Source organism: Augochlora pura, chromosome 5 (assembly GCF_028453695.1).
Source record: "Augochlora pura isolate Apur16 chromosome 5, APUR_v2.2.1, whole genome shotgun sequence".
NCBI classification, from domain to species: Eukaryota; Metazoa; Arthropoda; class Insecta; order Hymenoptera; family Halictidae; genus Augochlora; species Augochlora pura.
This window is the reverse complement of record NC_135776.1, coordinates 15,460,867-15,487,482: the sequence shown is the minus strand read 5'-3', so window position 1 is coordinate 15,487,482 and position 26,616 is coordinate 15,460,867. Positions and strand designations below refer to the sequence as shown.

Genomic DNA, 26,616 nt, shown 5'->3' with positions numbered 1-26,616 from the left:
GGTTACGAATTTCATAAATTTGAATTTTTTGAGATAAAATAATAAAGAACGAAAGTGAAAATAATGCGATGTACTTACGTATCTTACTGCGGTTAAATTGTTAAGATTTTTGTAGTAGATTATTGTAAATAACGCGATAGCATATATGTATACATCTTTTTTAGAACAGTGTTGCAAAGTGATATTTATACGATTTTAGAAGCATAAAAATAATTGTTCCACAAATTTTATATACTTTATATATTTTCGAGGTATACTTTAAATCATAACAAAGTAAGTGGAAAAATAAGAAGAGTAACAATAATAATATTAATAATACATACACTACATGTATATACACTAATACATAATAATAATAAATAATACTGTAACAAAATAATAAGTAATAATATTTATTATTATTCTTCGAATTTTCACAGTGACCAGCTATATACATATGTATATTATTTACTATGCTTCGTTGATAATGCCACAATAGAAAGGAAATCATTAACAAGAAATGGAATTAGCTGAAATAAAAATGTCTCTCAGTGAATTTAATTTACAACTTTAATTAGATCCCTAGGCGCGCATCGTTCAGAAACAATCAGTCGCCAGGTGACTTCGTAGAGGTGTTTCGTTTAGAATATCACAGCGTTTTCAATTCTTTATGCATCAGCCTTACGTGACACCGCAAACTGTAGTTCTTCTGTCTAGCGGCCGCTATTTGAGCAGAAGTTAATTAAAAAAGCGGTCGAAAGCGCCGCGTACAAGATACGAGGGCCTCGGGGGGAAAATTCCGAGAAAAAATGCAGAAGCAACGGCGTTGAACCACCGACCCATACGGTTCTTCTCTTTTCGCCTACCACGCCGGGCTACCGGCTGCCTTTTTTTCTCTCGTCTCTACACCCAATTTCAACTTGATTAATATCGCCCGATTTTTTTTTATCAGAAACGCTTCATCGCACGGAATTACTCTGGAGCGTCGAGTGAATTCCGACAAACTTTCAGCAAATTTAAACCGACGAAACAATTCGCTCTTTGAATGGTAAATAATATCAGTCCTCCCATCTTCCCGCTTTGAAGTTGTCCTCATTTCTCCGTTGCCAGTGACTTCTGATACACCCGGTATACTATTTAATCAATTTTGAATATGTCTCTAACTTAATTGGCATCTCGAAATTACTTTTCAATCTTTCAGATTCAAAATTATTATCCTTTTAACCCTTTGCACTACAATAGCCAGTTAGACTCGTGATAAAGATTCCACGCAAGATCTACTAAATTAATAAATGATTAATTTCTTATAAATCGAAATCAAATTGAATTTGTCCGTTGTCAAAGTCTAGAAACAGAAGCAAATAAGGACAATAGAAGAAATAAAAATTATCTGGTCCTATTAAGGAACGTATTACGAACAAATAATTGCTAATCGACGCAACGTAAAAGGAGTCGTAGCGCAAAGGGTTAATACCACCTAAAATGTTTGATATAGCCTACGCTAACAATTATTTAAACTTTCTTTTAAAGCTGTTAAAGAAAGAGCTCGATTACAAAACAATATCTCCGACATTTGCTCCGAAATTCGAATTAATACTGGCCATTATTTCAATCGTTTAAGTATCGCGGTTACGTTTCACCGAGGATAATTAGTATTTGTATTGGAATCGTAATAGCTATCGCCACGGTTACAGTTCCAGTAATTGATACTGATTATTACAGAGGGCGAGCTCGGTTTGTTAAGCAGAGTGTGGCTGCTTTATATTACAGATCGATGAGTCGCGGAAGACTCTGGTTTCGCTTTAACGTGATTTATGATGCTTCAAGATGGAGTTCGTTGAACGCCGCGACGACGTACTTACTGATAAAGAATTTGATTAATGGCGTCCTCCGCGGCCCTTAATCTACTCGATATATTAACTCGATCAAACGGTGATGGTATTATAGCAAGCCGTATCTTTCCGGGATCTTGTACTGCAACATTCATTTGATGGAACAGAGATAACATTGTGGTGCAAAGTAGGAAGAGAGTGCAACTTCACTCCTCAGGATTACTATAGTAATAGTCTTTTACTATAGTATATAACTATAGTAATAATACTATATTATAGTATACATATATAGTTATTTATAATTATATAAATAATTAAATGTAAATGTATAAAAATATTCTCAAACCCTTAGAATCGTTTGCGCGTTACTATTGCAAAAGATTGTTACAATAGTAATATTATGATGTTATTGTCCTTTACTATACTATATAACTATAGTAATAGTACTATGTTATAGTAATATATTAAAGTAATAGATATTATAATTACTAGTAATGCTAATAGTACTATGTTATAGTAATATATTACTGTAATAAATATTATACTTGCTACTAATGCTAATAGTACTATGTTATAGTAATATATTACAGTAATATATATTATAATTACTAGTAACAGTAGTATATAATAATATAATGCAGTAATATATGTTATAATTACTAGTAATGCTAATATTACTATGTTGTAGTAATATATTGCAGTAATATTACAACTACTAGTAATAGTAATAGTAGTATATTATAACAATACAATGCAGTAGTATATGTTACTATTACTAGTAATGTTAATAGTACTATGTTATAATAATATAATACAGTAACATATATTATAATTACTAGCAATATTAATAGTACTGTACTATACTAAAATATTATAGTAATATACACTATAATTACTAACAATAGCAAAAGTATTATATTACTATAGCAATAGTCTTTTTATACGTGTTGTCGTGGGCACTTTTTAGGTCACATTTTCGGCGAAAACAGTGTTTTTCCAATCGAACGCTTACGGTTCGTTCGAGATTATAAGATTTATCAAACTGCCCGGGAATTCACGCTAACGAAGCAAACTTCCGTTGAAACTCCACCGTCGTCGTTTAGGAATACTCGAAATGTTATTATAACGCAGGAACGTAATCCGCGAAACTTTCGAACTGTCGGGAAATGGGGGGCTGAAATTGTGTTAATGTTGATAAATGGGTTACCACGGCGGAAAAGAGTTCTCTCGGTATGGTATCATGGTCGTCAACCAAACAGAGTATGTACGATGTTGTTATTTCATTTCCTTGACATCAACGGGAATTGTTAAACAAAACGATCGCGAATTCCACGGGCATTACATTTATTGCAATGAGGATACTTTGTATCAGAAATTAATATAAATTCCTTAATATAAATTCCTTAATATAAATTCGTGTTCTTGTTTCACTTGTATCTTAAATATCACGTGTGTCGATATAAATTAATTATATTTTTACTGTTATACACGTATTGTGTACACGTTTATATATACGTATATATTTATCATATTTATCATTTTTAGTACTTTTAGTATATTTAGTATATTTGCTGTATTTACTATATTTACTATATTTACTATACACCCTATACTTCCTATATTTACTATATTTATTACACTTAGCATATTTAGTATTACATATTTACCACATACATGTATATCAATACAAATTACCTCTTTCATTTTATTACAAATTATTATTTTCAACTGTAAACATTCTCTCAGACCAAAACCACATTTATTATTCCAGCAACTATAAAGCATTTTCGAAAATTGAAATGCAATTTTCATCTATAGTTTCACTGTACCTAAACTCACTATTATAGTGTTTCAGTTCTACAGCGTGAGCGAAATTAGTTGAATGGGACACCCTGTATGTAACCCGAGCCGTGTACATTACACTTGCATAACTGTTCCAGACACCATCACGATAATATCGAGAATTCCGTAATTAAGTTACTTACATTGATTTTTGATTTTCGAGGAAAATTAATTATATCCTTCCGTAACACGCCTAAAAGCATTGTGTTACGTCGCAGCATTCCAAAGATGGGAATGCATTTTATTGGTCGACCACCGTTATTGTAAATACATTCGCAGCCAGTGCATTCATTTAAACAAAATTCTGCACCCGTTTTTAGCACATATTCGATTTATAGAATAATATATTTTAACGCATAACAGGCGTGACGAGAATTCGTCGTTTCGCAAACAATCATATACAACCAAACGACGAAAATTCGTTACAGAAAAATATTGTGATAAACAAATTACATTCTAATTCTTACCAAACAGAGATCATTCCGATAAAGATATTTTAATAATTATGATTTATCTTTTGAGAGACAAAACATCCTTCGAAATATCGCAAAGTTTGCAAAGTCATTAACACAAAAATTAGAACTAAATATTGATTGTTTGTAAAATTAAAGATTCGAAAATAATTTACTTCGTCCAATAAAGAAGAGAATAATAACTTTGTGTGTTTCGGGAATTCGTTTCAACTTTTTCGTGGAATTAATTTCTTCTCGACTTCAGAAAGTAGAAGTAGAAATTAAAAATTTATATATTGCCAAAATTTTTCACTGAGAGATATATGATTTTGAACGAGTTACGTTGTTTTTATTATAGACCGTATCGTTTCTACAGACGGTGTCAGGAAATGCCGGCATTTTGTGAACGGCGGTGCAAAAACTTGCCGTACGGATATTTGTTAAGAGCGTCGCGTTCAATTTTTAAACCTGTACAAAAGGGTTCACGCGTCGCCAGACCGTCGTGCAATGCAGCACACCGTGTGTGGAGAATGCGCCAGGCGCGTTTGCTGTTTTAACAGCGTGCGCCGCGGCTCGATAATCGTGCAGCACCGGAACGAAAGTTACGCTATCGTCACGCGGACATTCTTTATAATTATATTTACAGGAAATATATGGAATATACAATGTAACGATTAACCCTTTGCCCTATGATATCGCGTCGGACTCTCGTTACGAAGATTTGGAACGCGATCTTTCGGATTGGAAATGACGAAAGTAGGTTAAATTAAATCCTACTCACCTGCCATCAATGTTGAAGTAATATTTATTATTTATTTAATAACGGGTCGGTCATTCGGTCGTAAACATTTGGCTCAATGTTAAATTTTCCTTTCTATTTTGATTTTATGTATTTTATTCATTGCGAAAGATATTTAATATCAACAAAATTATATGATAATTTTGAAGCTTATAGTAGTACAATCAACACGTTTGTCACAATAATAAATATTAAATTATTAGTTACCGTGTCAACTGAATCACAGGTCAAGAGCAAAAACTGATTTGTCGGCTATTGGTCGATAAAGTGTTAATATTGCTATTATATACGTATGTAATATAATATATAACAGTAAGCAATAATACACATATAATATGTAATATAAAGCAATATACATATAATAATATAATATATAATATAAAGCAATATATAATAATATATAATACCATAATGTATAATATGAAACAATGTATAATAATATAGTATATAATATTAAGCAATATAATATAATATATGATACTAAATAACTCATAATAACATAATATATAATATTGAATAATACCATAAAATAAATCGCAGTGCAAGGTAAATCCACGGTTAGGTAAATAAGCTTTCAAAGGCGACAAGGTTAGCTAATATTTCATTTCGTGCGAATAAATATTGTCACAAACATGAATTGGTTGTCAGAGTGGCAAAGTATATTAGTTGCAATTAAAGCAGCAGGCAGTCGACGTCTGGCGTAAAGAACGATTTGAGAAATTTGACCGAGGGAACAGCGGCACTTATGAAACCAGACATTAAACCGGATACTGGCAGCTTTGAGGGAAGATTAAACAGGGATAAAGAGCGGTTGACGTGAAAAATATAAGCGGGAAAGATCCGTTGTCCGTGAAATTCTCTCCATACATATATCGTACCGCCTTTTCCCGCGAAATATTGCTTCGAACTGAACGAAACATTGAAAGTTTTATTACAGCAAGCATTATTTTCCTTCGGCTGTCTTAGTTATTTAATTCTTAACAACTAAACATAAGTTTTAGCTCAGCTGTTCTTGTTACTTATTTTTAAGCACTAGTCCCTTCGCTCTATTTTAGTTATTAAATTTTTAATTACAGACTCTGTAATAAGTATAAAAATTGAACAATTATATGTACATACGTAGAAGCAATATAAGCTAGTTAATTCCTGTAAAATTATAATTACGAACAAATGCAAAATATAAAAACTTATATAAATACAAAAAAAAAGAACGTAAAAACTCTTTTCTGAAAATATACGAATTTTTTGGAGATAACAATTTCACGTGTGTGAGAATAATAATGGTGAATGAAGAGCATAGATGAATGATATGGTATAAATGTAAATGAATCGACTTGTGGCGTATGGATTAATTAAGTAGAACAACAATGTACTGAATGGAACAAATGCGTGTATAATTCAGGACATTTGCGCAACAAATGACACGTAATGTCTGGGACAAAAGCAGCGTTATAATTATAGGTCAAGGTGGCCGTAAGGGACCGAAAGAATGTACTCCGCTGTAACGTAGTAACTTCTTTTCAAGCATTTCTAGCATGTAGTACCTATTCCGAACAAAAGCCTGCTGCAACTACAAAATTCATTCTTCTCAGAGGGCATCTCTATAGAAATCTCGTTCATCCCTGTATACAGAATCGATATCATAAAATCGTCCTATATCTCGCGAAATCCCTTTGTGTACATGCACGGTGTGCTCTATTTAACCAGATTCGCCGAAATAAAATTCGCAAATCATTGGAAAACCAAATTGATTGTTTCTAGAATTGTTGCTCGGCATTTTATACATAAAATACGCTTTCGATAACGTTTGCGAAATAAATTATTGTACTTGAATTCACTTTGGTATTTCCGATGTACGTACCAATGCTGATCGATAGCATAGAATTTGTAGTTTAACGCGACCTTCATATTACCACAGAATTTGTAACATATTGTAATGCAATCTTGATATTAACCCTTTGCACTCGAGGCCATTTTAGCTCTAAATCTTTAATAATTTTTCTGTCTCATAGTACTTTCATTTTAAGCGACGAAGTGTATTTTATCTATACCAAATTAATTCTCGTGATTCATAATAACAGTGCCATATTTAACGACTTTTCTAAAATTAAACATCGTTGTTATAAAAATTATTTTAAAGGGTGAAAGAACAATATTAGTGGTGCCTGAGAGTCACCATTCGAGTGCAAAGGGTTAATGTAGAATTTGCAACATAATGGAACATAACTTTTACATTGGCATTAAATATGTAATATGGTGTTATATAATCTTGACATTAACGTAGAATTTGTAATAGAACCTAACAAAATCTCGAGATTTGAAATTGCAACGTAACATAGCATAATCTTGACATTTTGACATTATTCTAGAATTCATAACATAACCTAGAAACTAAGATAGGATTTGGAATATAAGCTTGACATAACTTTGATATAGTTATAAAATTTATAACATAATCTAACATAACCTTGACACCAGCACAGAATTTATAATATTACGTAATCTATAGATGATTGTGGAAGTATTATTTGTAATAATTGCATTATATACAAGGTGTTATGAAATTAATGATACAATCAGATAGGGGATGATTCTACGTGAAAAAATAAGTCGAAAGAAAACAATAACATTTCTTCATCGAATACACCATTTTGAAGAAAAAACTATATTCATAAAGTAATACAACTTATACAATATAAATTATAAAATATTAAATATACCGACAATTAAATAAGTTGTTTCAGAATCAGTAAACAAAATAGGGCAAAAGTTCGATAATTCTTTTTCTGCAATTAACTACACCGCACATAATAGTTAATTATATCATACATAATAGTCGACAGCTTTTACTTTGTCGAGGTTAAAGGCAAATACAAGCTCGATGTATAGTATCGTACAAGTATGGATTTAATTATCTGATAACGAATCGAACGCGCTCCTCCAGGATATGTAATATATAAGCAAGGAAAATATTTGGATGCGCACAACTTCGAACTATTATTATGTTTCGTTTACGGTAAATATGCAAAGCAAATATAAACATGTGCATCCCATGTTTCTCCACATTCGGTAGCCGTATTTTTTATCGTACGTTTTGCATTTTACATTCTCCGCAAACCGTGAAATTAACGCATAAAAGTGTATCCGATATTATTAAAAATTAAATCAGCTTAAGCTGTTGGAATTAATTTTATTTATTGCTATAAAATTCGTGTGTTAAATACGTAGTTATTAATTTTGCCGAGTCAACAGTAGATATACGATTTCAACTGTAGATTATTTATTGGCTTTTATTAAGTAATAAGTAACGTTAATATTTTTATAAATTAGCGTTGATATTTTCAAAAAATCAGCGTTACCATTTCTATAAATTAACATTGGTATTTTTATAAATTACTTCCATTCTCTAATCTTGATATTATTTTTTGCCAGCACGTGCTTCCATCGATCTTCATTTCTTTATTTCTTATTTTATAGCACGTGGACACTGTTACATTCCCTTATTAAATAAAAATCACAGGAAAGACTAGCAGCAAATATCTTAATTACAACGTCAAATGAAGAAAGTATGTAAAAAGTTACGTAGTACATGCTAGCATACCGGGATGTGTGCTTAGGGTATATATATATATATATATATACAAGTAATAACAGTATCGTGTGTACGCGTAATTCCGCGGACGAATCATTTTCTCTCGCTTTAGATGTGCGCCATCGCACAAAGAACGTCTCCCTTCGCGTTCGCCTTTTGCGGATGCAAGAACATCGGATGAAAAGTAGCAGGGCAGAACTTTTTACCGGGTACCATTTTGAAATGTCTTCTGTAGACAAAGGGGACGAACAACTGCCTTTGTTAGCACACGTATGGGAAATATCTCTGTACATGTGTCCCGTGCGTTTCCCTTTATTTTTAATCCAACTTGTACATTCGTTGCAATTTAATCAAATTACGCATCGGGCGATGGATTACTTTTTAAAGGATGCTGCGATTTGTCGTTGATTAATAAATGGGGGATAATGCCCGCCTAGTATTTCTATATTATATTATATTATATTACGCCAATATTATATTTTGATATTTTGATATTTTGATATTTTGATATTTTGATATTTTGATATTTTGATATTTTGATATTTTGATATTTTGATATTTTGATATATTGATATATTGATATATTGATATATTGATATTTTGATATTTCTATATTTCTATATTTCTATATTTCTATATTTCCATATTTCTATATTTCCATATTTCTATATTTCTATATTTTTATATCTCAATATTTCTATAATTCTATATTTTTAAATTTTCATATTTTATATTTTTATACTTCAATATTTCTATACTTTTATATTTATATAATATTATATTTTTAAATTTTCATATTTTTATATTCCTATATTTTTGTATTTTACATTTATTGTTGAATTTCGAAAGACGTCAAGGTGTCAACGCTGCTGCACCATAAATTTCTGAGCCGCGTAAGTATGGTGACACCATATTGGTTTTTCGTGACGTTAATGACGAAAGTCGGTAATATTCAACATCGATCTGCGTTCGCGATACGAGACACCTGTTAGCGGCATTTAAATATTAATCGGGGATCTTCATTTGCGGACTATCTTCGGCAGCATTACCGTCGAACGTTTCGATAGATAATAGATGGTCATAAGTTGCCTATTGTGTTGTGAATCCTGATTTAAGGACTTTTAATCCGATTTGCGTCTGTAATGAGGCCGATATTTCGTGAAATAGGGTCGGCTTTATTTATCAGCCGCCGCGTGGGTTGTACGGGGCAGTTGCATCCCCTTTGTGCATCTGCTATCAGATTTCACTTTGAAATGTTGAGACAAATGCTATTATGGTATATGTCTGAATCGACAGGGGAGTCTTGACGTTTGTATCGATAACATTGCATGATATTTGATCTCCAAAACATAATCCACCGTATGACTGAATGCAATACTGCAAAGCGAAAAATTTGTATATGGAAATAGCTTTATATATTAAGAATCCTTTTTATGCAAAGATTAAATAAAATGCTTTCGGCTCTTATTAGTTTGTTAACTAGGGAATTAATTTTTATTCGATTCGTTTCATAACGGGCTTTTTTTGTTATTGCAGGCTATATATTTGCGCTTTAAATGATTATAAAAATTGATTTTTACTTGGTGGTTATTTATTTTATCGAAATATTTGATAAAGTATTTATGTTAGAGCATGTATGAGATATATTAGAAAATATGTAGACTAAATTTTTATAAATATATGTTTAATATAATTATATTAAATATTATTATTATAATTAATATTGATATTAATCGTTGACTTGAACCACTGTGCATCCTTTGTCGGATGAAGTGAAAGCAAGTATATATAATATAATATATAAATTTAATATAATAATATTGATATTGATATTAATATTAATATTGACATTATTACATCAGACTTAGTTAATATGACAATATTACAGCTTAATAATAATAAATTACTCAAGTTACTAATAATAAAACTTATTCTTCCCTGCATCCTTTGAGTGATGCACAGTAGTTCAAGTCGACGACTGATCCTAAAATATCTGTTGCCTAAAGGCACAGTTTCTGTAGAGATTCTAATGTTTAAAATTTTCTGCACATAATTTTTACATTTATAGGATAGAGTTCTATTTTTATCCGATGCAAAAAAAGAATAGAAAAATTTATTAAAAAAAGAAAAAGTAGAATAATCTGTAACAGAGGCAACGGAATTCATTTATTCCACTTGAAGTAACTTTATGAGAAATTTGTCATTGGAAAATTCAAACATGTACTCTAAATTGAAGTAGAAGGTTTGGAGAATATTTTCGCAAATTTCGAGTGCCAGGGAATCTGGTTCCACGGGACATGTAAAAATATCGAGTTAAAACATTTCCATTCGACCGAGCAAGAATTTTGATATCGCTTTCTGATACTTCTTTTATTTTTTTCTCGTTTTCTCTCTGACCTTCTCTTTTTCTCTCTTCCATTCCCTCTTTTATTCTCGTTTCATTCTCCCTCTTTCTCTCTCTCTCATTCTGCTTCATGTCTCTCTGATCCTCTCTTTTGCTTTCTTTCGTTCTCTTTCTCTCTCTCTCTCTCTTTCATACTTTCTCCTTCTCTTTCTCTCTCTCTCTCTCTCTTTCATACTTTCTACTCTCCCTTTCATACTCTCTCCCTTTCATACTCTCTCCTTCTCTCTCTCTCTCTTTCATAATTTCTCCCTCTCTCTCTCTTTCATAATTTCTCCCTCTCTCTCTCTTTCATAATTTCTCCCTCTCTCTCTCTCTCTCTCTCTCTCTCTTTCATAATTTCTCCCTCTCTCTCTCTCTCTCTCTGACTCTTTCTTTCTCTTTCTCTCTTTCGATTCTCTTTCAATCTCTCTCCGATTCTCTTTCTCTCTTTCGATTCTCTTTCTCTCTTTCGATTCTCTTTCTCTCTTTCGATTCTCTTTCAATCTCTCTCCGATTCTCTTTCTCTCTTTCGATTCTCTTTCAATCTCTCTCCGATTCTCTTTCAATCTCCCTCTGATTCTCATTCAATGTCCCTCCGATTCTCTTTCAATCTTTCCCTGATTCTCTCCCATTTTCTCTCATTCTCTCTCTCTCTCCCTCCCTCGTCGTGTATAGCGATGACTCGAGGGTCCGCAGCGGCACAGCATCAACCAGCATACAAGCAGCAGGGATAAATCGATTCTGTTTCGAGCTAAGAATAAGCTCCTCATGGGAGCCCGTGCCGCAAAAACGACACCGTTTTCCCGTCGTTGCTTATCTCTCTTATCTGCGGAGATACGCGGCGGTGTCAGCAATCGTTAAGGGCGCAGGAGGCGACGAGTAATTCCTTCCTATTTGCGGAGCAAAGTCGGTCGTCCGATCGTAAAAAGTCACGGTACAACGAGCCTCCGATTTCTCCTGGGGGTTTCTAGTTAATAATGATGGATTAGCGGGCAGCCCTGCTTATTGCTTTTAATCAGCCGCTCTATCGACGTCTCCTGATCCTCTGCCGCGAACAGTATCGACTCGCTGCTACCGGCCGCCCAGTCGTCTTTTAACCCTGTTACTGCGGCGCACTCGCGGAATAAATGAACATCGCAACGTCGAACGAATGAAAAATATCGAGTTTTTAATCTGTTCAAACACGTGTTCGTCCGCGTGACGAAAATTCGACGATTATTCTTATGAAAATTAATTCAAATTCTTCTGAAAATTAATTCAAATTCTTATGAAAATTAATTCAAATTCTTATGAAAATTAATTCAAATTCTTATGAAAATTAATTCAAATTCTTCTGAAAATAAATTCAAATTTTTATGAAAATTATTATTGTTTATACTGCCGTAGAACAAGAGTAATTAAAATCATGCCGTGCAGAATGGTGTATTATTGCTCAAATATATTGTTTGTGTAATTAATTACATTTTAAATGAAGCAAATATAAACAATTCGTTGCGCGAACATGAAGAATCGATTCTGCAATTTTAATAAACTGTGGTACCTTTATTTTGTTAATTGCAGTATCGAATATATTGCTTATTAATATAAGTCGTGTTGCTTATGAATGTACGTCATATTACTTATTAATATATATCATATTGCATATTAATATTGCCTTTATACAGGGAAAAATTATAATACCTAAATCGATTTAAAATAACTTTTTTATTTAACAAAATTTTTTGTTACACCTTCCTTAACGAATTATTGACGAAAAACATAGCATTCTTCACGTGGCGAGACGTCGGGCATACTCGTTCTCTGATTGGCGCACCTTTTTTTTGTTAATATCTCGTTAAACGAAGCCACGAAGAACATTTTTGCTTAGAGAAAATTTACTTCGTATCATCTGATTCACCTGCGGAATCACCTTAATTACCTGCGGAATCGCCTGAATCACCCGAGGACAATGCATTAGCTCCAACAAAGCCCTTAGAATTTTTATATTTATATTTTAGCAGTTTCTGTGCCCGGCGAGCGGTGTTTCGTACGACAGACTATAAAGAAGATGGAAAATAATGGTTAAAAATAATGTTTTTGTACCGTAGAAAAACATTGACAAAGACTCGTAACTGGCCGGAAGATATTTTTAGTACTCGTAAAGGCTGTTTTAAAGAAAAAGGTGGCATAACACCGCGGGATATTATTATCGATTTACCTTGATAACCGATACGGTGGTATTCATAGAGAACGTAAAGGGATGGCTCCATTTTCTCCCGAAGGGACATGTGTCACTATCGACGCGACGACAATAGTGATTAAGAATGACACTGGATCACCTAATTTAATTCGCACGCGTTTAAATTAACGTTCTAATGAATTCAACATGGAATTTTAACATTGATCGAATATAATAAAGCATACTATAATTACTTAATTAATATATTCTAGAGAATTAACTAATAAATTATAATTAATATAATAAAGTATAATATATGTCGAATATATATCACGTGCAAAATTTGTTTTAATTGTTACATAACGTAACATCGGTTTAGCATACGATATCGTCAAAATTAAAAGAAAAAATAAATTGAAAAGGTGACGTTAACTTGACGTTAAATTTTCCACAAAATGTGAATGAAAATGCAGCGATCACTGAAATAGCGTGACATTTAAATTGTTTCTCAATTTGTTACAGTATATTCTACATGCAATTGCTTGAAATTGTATATATGTTAAAGGAATATTCATTGCACATTTGTATCTGTAATTTTCTCATTAATATCACATTTTTAAAGCATCAATTGCTTCATTTAAATGCTCCCACCTCACTGTCTTACTCGTATTGTTCTTTATTTACACAAAAGAAATATGTGAAAGTTCATTACGCTATCTAGAAATATAAATATTCAACGATGAGCACATCTTGATTACGATCGAATCGATAAATGTTTAAAAAACCACCCGAATTTCGATCGATTAAATCATCGAGCCACTATTAGCGTGCCGGTTATTTTCGGCACGGTTAACTAACGTATTAGTTATAGACTCGTGGTTTTCATGGCCGCTGATTAAAACACGCGGAAACATGACTGCGAGCGCGATTACAACCACGTCATTACACAGGTGACGTTTCGTGGTCGTCCATGGAATTAAATGGCCGTATCTCGTAAACGGGCATTAGCCGAGCTGCTGTAATAAACGCGGACGGTCGGCTAAAATATATGCGCCGAATTTGCGAAACGTTTAGTCACGTGCCCGGAGATGAATACGATTGGACCGTCGAGATAAAAGTGATTGTTAGACTGTGGTTCTTCGTGCGAAACAAAATAATGATCTATTAAGTGCAAGAGACAGGTGTTAGATAAAAATATATTTATTTGACAACATCGTAATATCAGATAATATATAAATAATTGTTATGTTATTTCAATGTGTTCATATATTTGTATTTTATCCATTTATTTTTGTTATATAAATGCGTAAATATTATATGTGCAATATATGTGTATTAAATGTGCAAATATTATATGTGCAATATATGTGTATTAAATGTGTAAATATTATATGTTTGTATTTTATCCACATATTTTCGTTATATAAATGCATCATATCTGCAGTTTAGTCATTATAATGACTCGCCGTTCTACTTTATTTAGCATTGAAACAATAAATTTCTTAGACATTTCTTTTCTGAAATATGTTTCAACTTTTTAATTAACATTAAAAGTAACATACACGTTGAGATGTTTCTGATCGTTTCTTTTATAATTCCCTATATCGTAAAATAGCTTTTGTGTCAAATTTTTATAGAAACTTGTTATAAATTAGACAGATTCAGTCTTATCATTGTTAAAAAATAAAGTACCATTGTCGCAAATATGGAATTGGTAGCTCTAGCGTATCTAAGATGTTACTAGGATGTTTCTAAGACGTTTCTAAGACATTCCTAGGATTTTTTTAGAATGTTTCTAGAACTATTCTAAGAACATTTCTAAAACATGTATAAGACGTTTCTAGTACATTTCTAAGACATTTCTAAGCCATCTCTAAGACGTTTCTAGGACGTTCATAGAACATTCGAGACGTCTCAAACGCGTTCATTTCAGGCCGCAAGACGTCCAGACCTAAAATGGACATAAAATGAACCTCTCCAAGACGTTCAGTGAACACAAACTTCTCCGAATCTCCTAAGTCAATATCTTGGCGCACTAACCTAGTTTTCATGGTGCTGGTCTCCCGTGAATTTTAAACGAGGTCCTTCGCGGTCAAAAATCCCGGCGCGCATGCATGGATTCGATTGTGGATGCATTGATAATAGATCACGCGCTGCGGTTCTCCAAATTATTCATGTATTCATATTGGACCCTGCATTTCATTTCTGCGCCATGGTAACCGGTGAAAAAAACTGTAAAGCTACAAGCCCTTCCTGAAATATTCTTGAAACGCATTGGCGTATACCACAGAGCTCGTGTTACAAATCATCGAGAGAATTTTTACGTTTCGCATTGCAATCATTGCCGAAGATAATTGAAGATTTTCATCAAACTACATCGAGCTATTTGGATAATCATTTTTGTTGAACAGTTCATTCTGTATTTTTAAATTATGCGTAGTCCAGGGTAGACTTGCTGTCAATACTCTTAAAGTGGAAATATAAATGTTTAATGCAGAAATGGGAGGGGCTAATAGGGAAGGAGGAGGGGTTAATACAAATGGGGAGTGGTTAACACAAGGGGGAGGAGCCACACCAAAAGGTGGAAAGTCCAATGCAACGATGGCGTGGTCAATACAAGAGACAGACGGGGCGATACGTAGGGGTAGGGGTTAATACAATAGGGAAAGGGCCAATACAGAAGAAGGAGTCAAACAAATGGAGGAGGAGTCGATACAAAAATGGGAGGAGCCAACACAAAGAAAGGTGTGGCCAACACAAAAAAAGGTGTGGCTAACACAAAGAAGTGAATGACAAACACAAAGAAGAGAGTGACTGACACAAAGGAAGAAGATCCAAAACAAAAGGGGGAGGGGTTAATACAAAGAAGGAGGTACCAACCCGAATTGGGAACGCCTAACACAAAAAGAGAAACAGCCAAAAATATACAGAGTCCAAATCGAAAAATTATAAGCCACTTTACCAAAAAATCAACTTTCTACGATCTCCATCAATCGCACTCCCAGCACTTTTCACATCTTCTATCAACAAACAACGATAATTAATATTAAATATTAAAAAATAATACCAAACGCGGTAAGAGAAATTGGTTAAATTCATTACAATCAACACAGGATATCTTTCTCATCGAACAGAATTTCCAATTAATTTTCGCGAGAACCGCGTAAAATCTGCAGCGTTTAAATAATTATCTCTGTTAAATGCAAAATGGATATATCTGCCGCATTTATCCAAATAAACGGGGGACGTAACGGCACAGGTATCCCGCAGGAAATCGAGCTTCGGCTCGGAAACTTAAGAGGCATTGAAGAATCGAGAATGGTCGATCCGATGGGATTCAGCGCAATTGTTCTTCGTTACAAAGGAGCGAAGCCTCGTGGGCGATCGTTTTAAACGAGTGTAGAAAGTTCCTCGAATGAATACGTCCAATTTACCAGTTGAACGTTGCCGTTCGAAGGTAAAAGTCCCCTTCAATTGCCACGGCGTGTTCGGCCTCGCGTCCCAGGAATTCTTTCGTTTGAATGACGGAGATCGGGCCGCGCTCGCGTTGTTAATCCACATTGTTCTAATACCCTTTTGCGCATTATGCCGGCTGGATTACAGATACACGTGCCGGTAATCCCCGCGTTCAGATTCAATAACGATGAGTGGCTATGATAAGCCTCCGCTGAACCGGAACGTTGAAGAGTTCATCGTTATTTCACGGCGCCCGTTCATTTCTTCTCGACTGCTATTTTCGGACTTTAATAAATTAATGCACGGGTATTTTGAACACGTGACATTTTAGAAAGGCGAATCGATATTTTAAATTAAACGTCGAAAATTGTTCGTGAAGCCAACAATATTTAGGTTAGATTATATTTTGTTCGCTCGGTATGGACCAGATGTTATGTGTACAGGTGTCTCGATTTTCTGAAAGAATTCTGTTACCTGTCAGCTAAGAATATATCTGTTCCTTAATATATCTGTTATTCTTATGGAGCAGATATTCCAGAATTTATATTATAATAAAAGTTCGAAGGAAAATCATAATCATATACATTAAACAGTTAAACCCCTTGCGGAACCATTTTCTTCAAAATTATTACGATTAGAATATTTTCGACCGCACTAATTTCTTCGAAGAAAAAAGGAATTTTATAATCGTTGCGAACTTCCGTCTAGTCGAATGTTTAAATATTCGTGAAGAAGAGAATAAAAGCTGATTCCTTCTTAAGGAACGGATGAACATAAATACCTAACAGCTTATTGTTATAAATCTCCAGCACGAGTCTGACTCGTTAAAGTACGGCAAGGGGTTAACAACGTCTTAGAAAATATAAATTAAGACGTCTTGAGACATAAATTAAAACGCCTTAAAATCTAAATTATAACATTCTGTATAGCGTTTAATTGTTTCTATCCTTGTCAGTAATTGCCATTTTTGCAGAACTATATTTCCAGCCCTACTTTATAAAATACATGTTGCTTTAGTTTCGAAAATGTGTTCGTCGTTTAATTGAATTAATAAACTCATTTATACTTGAACATTAGAAAGTATTTTTGCAAAGTACAATTTAATAAATTAATTTCTTATCCATTACGTAAAACTAACCTGGAATAACAGCGTCGTCTTTTGCATTTGTTTAATCATCGGGGCAGGGTTTTTATGCTTACCGTTTAACAATTCCATTATCGTGTTCGTTTAAGAATTGCAGAGAGCCTGGGCAACGATTACGGACTAGCCTAGAGGGGTTAACAATAAGAGATGAGATTCCTTGATGCTCTCCGCTGCGATACATAAGAAATGCTTTATCTCGCCCGCGTGCAATATTGTTGGGAGATTGCCTCGAAACACGATCTTTAATTCAACGGAGATTAAAGCAATGATTGAAAATGGATATTCGCGAGTAACGCTGTTTCCAATTAATTTCGAAGCGTAATCGTTGCTGTAGCTAATTTAAGAGAACAATGATTATACTGGTTGATCTAATGTGTCACAGTATTTGTGCAATCGATATAGAATTATTATTATTACTGTAATAATATAATCTATAGTATGGTATCGTAATGTCATAATGATGATATGATAACATAATATAATAATTAATAATACATAGTAACATAATGTAATGATATAATATATAATAATAATATAACATAAGAATATAATCGATGCTTCGGCTGATAATACACTTTGTGTACACTTTTATAAGGTTATGGTATTATAAGCAACAGAGATTATAGAATTGAAGAATTTATATAAATATTAATGAATATTTTGAATTTATATGGATCACATAAATTATTTATATGTAATTATATTATGATTTACAATAAAACTACGAATTTATATAAATTATATAATGATACGATTATAATATAATATAATATAATTATACTATACGCTGCAATAAAATTACAAATTTATATAAACTATATAAATATATGTTTATATGAATTATATTACGATTTGTAATACAATTATGACTTTATATAAATCCTATAAATTATGTACATTAACAATATTATAACTTATGATAAATTTACGAATTTATATAAATATCCATGTGTCTGTGACAGGAAAATTCGTCCAGAATACGTTCTCCCAATAATAATTTAACGCAGAAATCATAATCGGAACGTTAACAGAAAAATCGCAGCATTCCTGGCGGTGAATGAAATAATATTATCAAATTTCACTGTTCGAAGTGAATGATAAAAACTATGTCACGTTTACGCGACTCCGGCACGTTGATGGGGTGAGAGAACGATGGACGTGTGAACGGCTTAACGGGACTTTATTAAAAATTATGCGACATCACGTTCCGCAAAACGGGGGACGCCTCTTAAACACTGTTTGCCATGCCCCCTTCCCGCCGCACCGACACCTGGAAACCGCACATCATCCCTTTTTGTTCGCACATCTATAATATGTTTGTGTTGTAGTACGCGCGCGTCAGCATTGTGGCACTGGCAGGCTTTTGAAAATTACGTATTTAATTTATGCTACGTGGATTTAGTCGCGTTTTTAATATCGTCGAGTAAATATAATTGCTGATTGATAATGTACACGGTTGTATACGTATGTATAGATGTATTTTTCAAGCAGTTAATTACAGTGTATCGTTCGTAATCGTGGTTCAATATTTGGAAGAAAACGAACAATATATTCTGATTGGAATATTCGAATGCATGACCGCAGGGTCAAAGGGTGAGTTGGTGAGAATTCATTTGTTATTTAAAGTGACTTAAACTGATATTTTATATTTAGAATGGTGGCGTTTTATTGAAAATGTTATTTGAATATTTTGTATATTGTTAGCTAGATATTTACTTTATTTCTCGTGTAAATGTATTTTGTATTATACGTATATTATATTTTATGTATAATATTTAACATGTATTGTATTTTATGTATAATATTTGATATATGTTATATTTATATATAATACCATTCGTTACATATATACAGTATTATATTTTATTATATATATGATATACTTATATATTATATAATACACTATACAATTCTTTTTTAATAACAATAATATAGTCTAATAACTATTTCTTTTAATAACCATGATATACTATCTAATAGTTTTTTAATCAATTATCAATTTTCTAGTTGTCTGAATAACTTTTTACATGCATGTTTGCTCATTATTTCGTAATTTATTATTGTTTTCTAAATGTTGTTTTGCGATATTTTGTTCACAAATTCCTTTACTATTATATTCTATTATCCTTGGCATTTTTATCTATCATTGCAAAATTAGAAATTTGTTATCAAGTATTCAATTATTAAATATTCTATTTTATTTTTGTTTTTTTTTTATCAAATAACATAACAATTAATCACTATTCATGCTGAATTATATATATATACACATATACATTTTGCAAAATACTGATCATGAACTCATAGCTGAAAAGCGTACGTATGTGAACAAAATCTGTTGCCAGTAAATAATTTACAGCAATATAAATAATTAATCACGGAATCCAGTAATTCAGTGTTCCAATTATCCTTCATTCAGCAAGTGTTTCGAAATGAAAGTTACTCATCGATAGCAAACTACTTCTGAAAGCGTTTTATTTTTATAGAACACGACTTTGATATATTCGTAGATTTTTCTTAAATTTACGAAGCGTTCTTCGACCTCCTTGATCCATTTCTTCCCGCCGTTAAGTTGGCGTGTACCCAGGCAAATGCAAAAGGGGAGTGGCCACTGTTTGTCCAGGCAGGCCAGAAAATACAGCTAGAAAAATATGTCAAGATAGATGATAAATTTCATTTCTTATTATCGTATGAATGTTACGGCACTTTTAAACAACGCTTCAGAAATTCTGAAACAATTCTGCAATTCATCAGAAGTTCAGAAGTTAATGATAAAGTGCAAAAGTATTGAAGAACAAAGAAACAGAAATCCTGAATAAAGTAACGGAAATTTAATGTAATTTAAGTAATAAAGTGATTTAAAGTAAATTTATTAATCTAATAAATTTAAAGTAATATTTAATGAAGAAAATATACTATACATCATTGTTATCGTCTGCTATAGAAAATAATGATTGTTATAAATACTTCCGATCGTTTCCACGTTGATTTCTGGATACGTGATTAAATTAATTCGTAGTTGTTATATTAATTCAGGCAAAACTGAACAAAATACGCGGAGCGAATCGCGCGGCTTTCGTACAATCGCTGTGAACACGTTAAGGATAGACATCTAATTATGGGATAATCAGTTAATTGAACGTGATAAGTGTGATTCTCATTAACGATACCGAAAATGCGGATTTCGAATATGATTTCTGCGGGCACGCGGTTGCAGTCACTCGTTACCGTTGTTTCTATATTTAAATGAGAAATTATCCCAGCGAAACGATAATTAATGATACGATAAAATCCTGGAACTATAATTTGTGAAACTGTTGATTCCTAAACGATCTGGAATTTAATATGTTTTAAATCATTTTCAACATTTGATGGAATCATGGGTTATCAGGAGATAGATTATATTTCTTGGATTTTCTTTTGTTATATATGTTTGTATTTATTGTGTATATTATATGTAGGATACAGATTAAATTTCCTAGATTTTCTTTTACTATATATATGCATAAATATTTATATTATACATCACATATATATTTATAAATTCCTTTTACTATTACCATTCCTATATTCCCTAAATTTTATTCCCTATATTTTGCTGACAGAAAATTCAAACCTTCTTTCCATATAAAAGAAACGATTGAACCTCATATTTATTCATCATACATTTTCTTTCATATTTATTTATACATCCGTTTCAATTTGTTTTATTATACAGTGCAAGAGGTTAAAAAGTCACAGGTAGTCGATCATTTCTAACACAGAAATTAATATAAAATATCTACTAAAATTAATCACTACTATTATTATGAAACACAAAGCAATACTAATCGACGCAATCCCGAATGAAGTTATACCGCAAAGTGTTTAGTTTAACCACTTCAGCGCCGACAATCGACCACTAAAATCCCCACAAAGTTAAAACAATTGAATTAATTGAAGCGAAACTAGAAAATTAATATTCATCATAGGGGTTGTCGTTAGAATGCTTTCGCATTCAAAATGTTCTACCCAAATCCAGTTTGTTCAAACATATCGCAATAAAAATGAATTTTCAAAGTTGGTCAAAAAATTCTATAAAATTAATTATTAATTTTTAATAATTAGAACAAATTCTATTTTGAAATAATAGTAAATAGATTGTTAAATATTCTATTTAAATGATAAATATTTATTCTACTTTTAAATATTCTATTTAAAAATCTATTTACACTACTCTCTTGAGGCATAAATGATAAGTCTCGTAAATCAGCTCGAGAGCTTTCGAGCGAGGTAGAAGTCTCCATTGATTTCACCGGTACCGCGGTATCATTCGAGGATATAACCCGTTCCCTCGGTCATCCATTCTTCATTCCGTCGACATAAACAATGTCCCTCGGAGACTTTGTTTTCTACCAGCTAGGGAGCAGCTTCCTTCCTGGCTCCCGTTAAATATTTACGCTCGACATCCGTTCCAATTTCTTCCGCTGCCCGGCTTGTTCCGACGGGGTTCTGGGGGGGAGATAGGTGCTCTCTCCACTTTTATTTGTTCAACAGGGATTTGGTAGCTAAAAGTTCCTGATTAGTCTGTCAGCCTTGAAGGATATTACCTCCACACGAAATTCTCCAGTTTAAACGGTTCGCGCGTTCGTTCACTGCTGATATCATTTCTGGCGTCGAATAGTTCCAATAATATTGCTTAATTAATTTTGAGATTATAAATTGTTATATTATTGTATTATTACTGTTTTATCATTATTATATTGCTATTATATTACTCTTATTTAATTACTATCGTATTACTATTTTATATTAGTTTCTCCTTATTATTATATTAGCATTATATTATTACCACTTTACTATTATTATTAATATAAATTATTATAATTCAACTATTACAACTAATCTATAATATAATATAATTACTACGATCATACTTTATTAGTATTATTTACTAACAAGTCACAATAGTTAATCATTCGTCGAATTCCAAATTGATCTACAATGTGAAACGCGTAGAAGTTTCGCTACTCTGATTTCCGCGAGCCACCCTGTATAGCGTAGACGCCAATGCAAAGGAGGATCCTGCAACGTTCCTGCATTGTATATTTGCATGCCCCATAAAGCAACTGGGCGCGCGGGGCGTATGTAAAATTCAGGAAATCACCCAAGGTATCTTCATCTGCAGTCTCTCGCCCTTCCACCTTTGACCGCGACCCTTCATAAATATCTCAGAACCCGGAATTAGAATTGCAATTAAGCTTGCGATCAAGCATTCTTAATCGAATGGACCCGCGTTTCGTGGCACTACTTCAATCTATTTTCGCGTAGCTGAGAGGCAGCGTGAAAGGATTACTTTTCTTTTGAGCTATGTCAATATGTATGTATATATTTAGTTATTTACTCAGTTATCTATTTCTATATTTTTATATTTCTATATTACTATATTTCTATATTTCTATATTTCTATATTTCTATATTTCTATATTTCTATATTTCTATATTTCTATATTTCTATATTTCTATATCTCTATATCTCTATATCTCTATATCTCTATATCTCTATATCTCTATATCTCTATATCGCTATATCTCTATATCGCTATATCGCTATATCTCTATATCTCTATATCTCTATATTTCTATATTTCTATATTTCTATATTTCCAGATTTCCAGATTTCCAGATTTCCACATTTTTATATTTCTATATTGATCTATCTATCTATACATATATTTATATATTTATCTATTTCTCCATTTATTTATTTACATATTCATTCATCTATTCATTATCAAGTTATATATTATTTCTCCTCCTTTTCTTTATTTTTACATAAACTCAAAACACATACATTTGAACTTCAAAAAAGAGTTAATTCTTCCATTAAAAAGAGTTCCTCTTTTAATCTTCCAGTCCATATGCATATATAGCATATATGTATGTATACTACAATATAAATATATACTATTCGTTCAAAAAAAAATGAATTCCAACCAGCATGACGCTCACATATAAAACACAAGCGCAAATGGTTAAACAGAACCTCTCACCTACAAAATTTCACCTACTCTCTCAATACAGCACTCTGGTTACAAATTGAAGTATATTTTTCATTTTTATCTAGTTTTATCGGTATCGATCTTCGGCCACGAAATTGTCGGAATTTAAGCAACTGCGGGGCATTTCGATAGCCCGTATGCGTAACTGCGGCAATAACCGTTCGGCTATCGAGTTGTCGTTCGCTTTGTAATCCGTTCTATGACCGGCAATAGAATGACAATAGACGGGGGTAGATTTTTTCCACGGGTTCGCGACTCTTTCGAATCCTTGCGCAACGATCAGGTTCGCTCGCGAAAAACGTTCCAACGTTCCGTTCGTCCGTCCGCTGGAACGGGCGTAATACCGTTACCAGAGAAACGGATATCGTGCGCGCGTGTTGTCCTTACTTACTCGCGCAACAGTGGCCTGGACGGTGCACGCGGTATGCAAATATTAAGCGAACGCGCGAGCATGCAAATGGAATTGAAACGAACGAGCTTTTTCGGGGAAAAGAAGCAACGCGATCACGGTAATGGTATAGACTCCGCGACGATGCTGCGAGGCTGCGGATAAAATTATTTTGTGTTTTCGATTGGTTTTAACCCTTTCGGTAGTAGATAGCTTGATATTTGGGCGAGATACCTTGATAGTAGTGCGTCGGTGGCGCGGCGCTATGTATGAGCTATGTTGCGGTTAGATGTTTGCCGTATGGTGTTGCTAACGAGATATGTCGCGTTACAGTCTCTATTTTGCGGTGCTGTGAAATTCGGTTATTAAATTTTTGTTGCTGGTTCAGGTGATAAGGAATTTCTTGGTTTCTCAATTTCTTGATTTCTCAATTTCTTGATTTCTTAATTTCTCAATTCCTGAATTTCGCGATTTAGGAATTTTGTAACTTTTGACGTTCTGAGGTTCTTAATTTTTTAATTTTTTAATTTTTTAATTTCGTAATTTTTTAATTTTCTAATTTCATAATTTCTTAATTTTTAGATCCTTGTACTTCTTAATTTTTGAATCTCTTTATTCGTTAATTTCTGAATTTCTGAATTTCCGAATTTCTGAATTTCTGAATCTCTTTATTCGTTAATTTCCGAATTTCTGAATTTCTGAATTTCTGAATTTCTGAATTTCTGAATTTCTGAATTTCTGAATTTCCGAATTTCCGAATTTTCGAATTTCTGAATTTCTGAATTTCCGAATTTATTACCTTCTGAGTTTCTTAGTTCTTAATTTTTAAGTTCCTTAATTTTTTAATTTCTTAATTTTTAAATTCCTTGATTCCTTAATCTCTTAATTTCTGTAATCCTCAATGTCTTAAAAAACAATTCCTTTCGGACACAATTTCCGAAATGGTTTTACGAATTTATTATTCAATCATATTTAATTATATACAATTATTATACTCAAACCTAATGGAGCAATATGTACAAAGTGTATTATAAAAATCTGCCCTAATAGTATTATTTCCAATTAATTTTATATGAAAACAACCTGTTAATTCTGTCGGAACAATTTGTATATACACAAAGATTATAGAGCAGTAGATTAGTAGCAACTAAAGATTAATAATGTTTCTTGCAGCATGAAATGAACGTCACTAACGAAGCCTCGCGTTCTGAAATGTTCCAAACTACAGCACTGAAGGTATGAACGACGATCATGTCAGACGACCTAACTACTATTCTATCTTAACAATTGCATCTAGATATAGCAACACTGTCATTAGCGTTAATTCAATTAAAAAGGATCGGTTTCATTAGTTTATCACAACATAATGGTCCGCTCGCCACGTGATATATAGATCTATTAACATGAAATCCCTTCCATTTGGTAGATGTTGTGACGTAATGGCAATTTGCACAATGCATATCAACTTTCACATCACTATAGTAGTACGACACTGTAGTATAGTTAGAACTGCATCGTGTACATAATTCCCTTGCATTTTCGAACCATAGTGCACTATTCATGTGATCGACACCTTGGTATGTATGTATTTGTATATATATATGACACGCTTGTAATGTTATCACTAACACAAGCGTTAATAGTTTACTAATTTTTATGGTAATTGATATAAAATTTATTAATAATTATGTTATGGTACACTGTACTATGGTATACACTGTGTCGTAGTCACATGTTAATGATAACAAGTATATATACCATACTTGTCATATTAATACTACTAATAATAATTAATAACAATTTCGTTTTTTAATAACTATATTCAGTGCATTATTCGTGTAATTGAAACATTGATATTTATTCGTATATATCACACGTTTCTAATGGTACTACTACCAAAAGTTAATATTTCATTAATTTTGATGAAAAATTTATTTATTAATAACTACCTTATGGTGCACTGTACTATGATATACACTGTGTCATGGTGACAAGTTAATAATATGTATATAACATGTACATATACCACACTTGTAATATTAATAACACCAAAAGTATAGTTAACATTTAATCAACTTCAATAATGATTAACAACAATTTTATTTTCTAATAAGTATATTCAGTGCACTATTCATGTGAAACAACGATTGTGACACGCTCGCAATACTATCACCCCAAGCGTAGTTAATATTTCATTATTCCGATAATAGTTAACAATAATTTCATTTATTAATAACTATATCATAATAGACTACTATTCATATGATTGACGCGTCTATATGTATATCTGAATACACACAAAATACTTGTAATATTACTACTGCAACAGGTGCAGTTCATATTTCATTACTTTCGATAATACTGAGCAAGAATTCGATTTATTAATAACTATATAGTTGAATCTCTCGTCGAATATTGTCTATCATAAACGCTTTGTTCTATTTTGCTCGCGTCTGATAGCATTAACCTATTTCACTTGTTTACAATATAACTGGTCTCTGTCTCTTGCTTGTATCGAATAGCATTGACCTATTTCACTTGTCCATCGAG

At 32.5% G+C, this 26,616-nt stretch overlaps 1 protein-coding gene across 1 annotated transcript in view; it reads left to right on the top strand.

Moving 5' to 3' along the window:
* The window catches only part of LOC144470051 (ras-specific guanine nucleotide-releasing factor 2-like), a 58,670-nt gene that overhangs the window by 18,972 nt on the left and 13,082 nt on the right, over positions 1–26,616 (top strand). Inside the window, exon 3 of the mRNA XM_078180845.1 lies at positions 25,240–25,302. Coding sequence (XP_078036971.1) covers positions 25,240–25,302 — 63 coding nt within the window. The remainder of the gene's footprint in view (positions 1–25,239; positions 25,303–26,616) is intronic.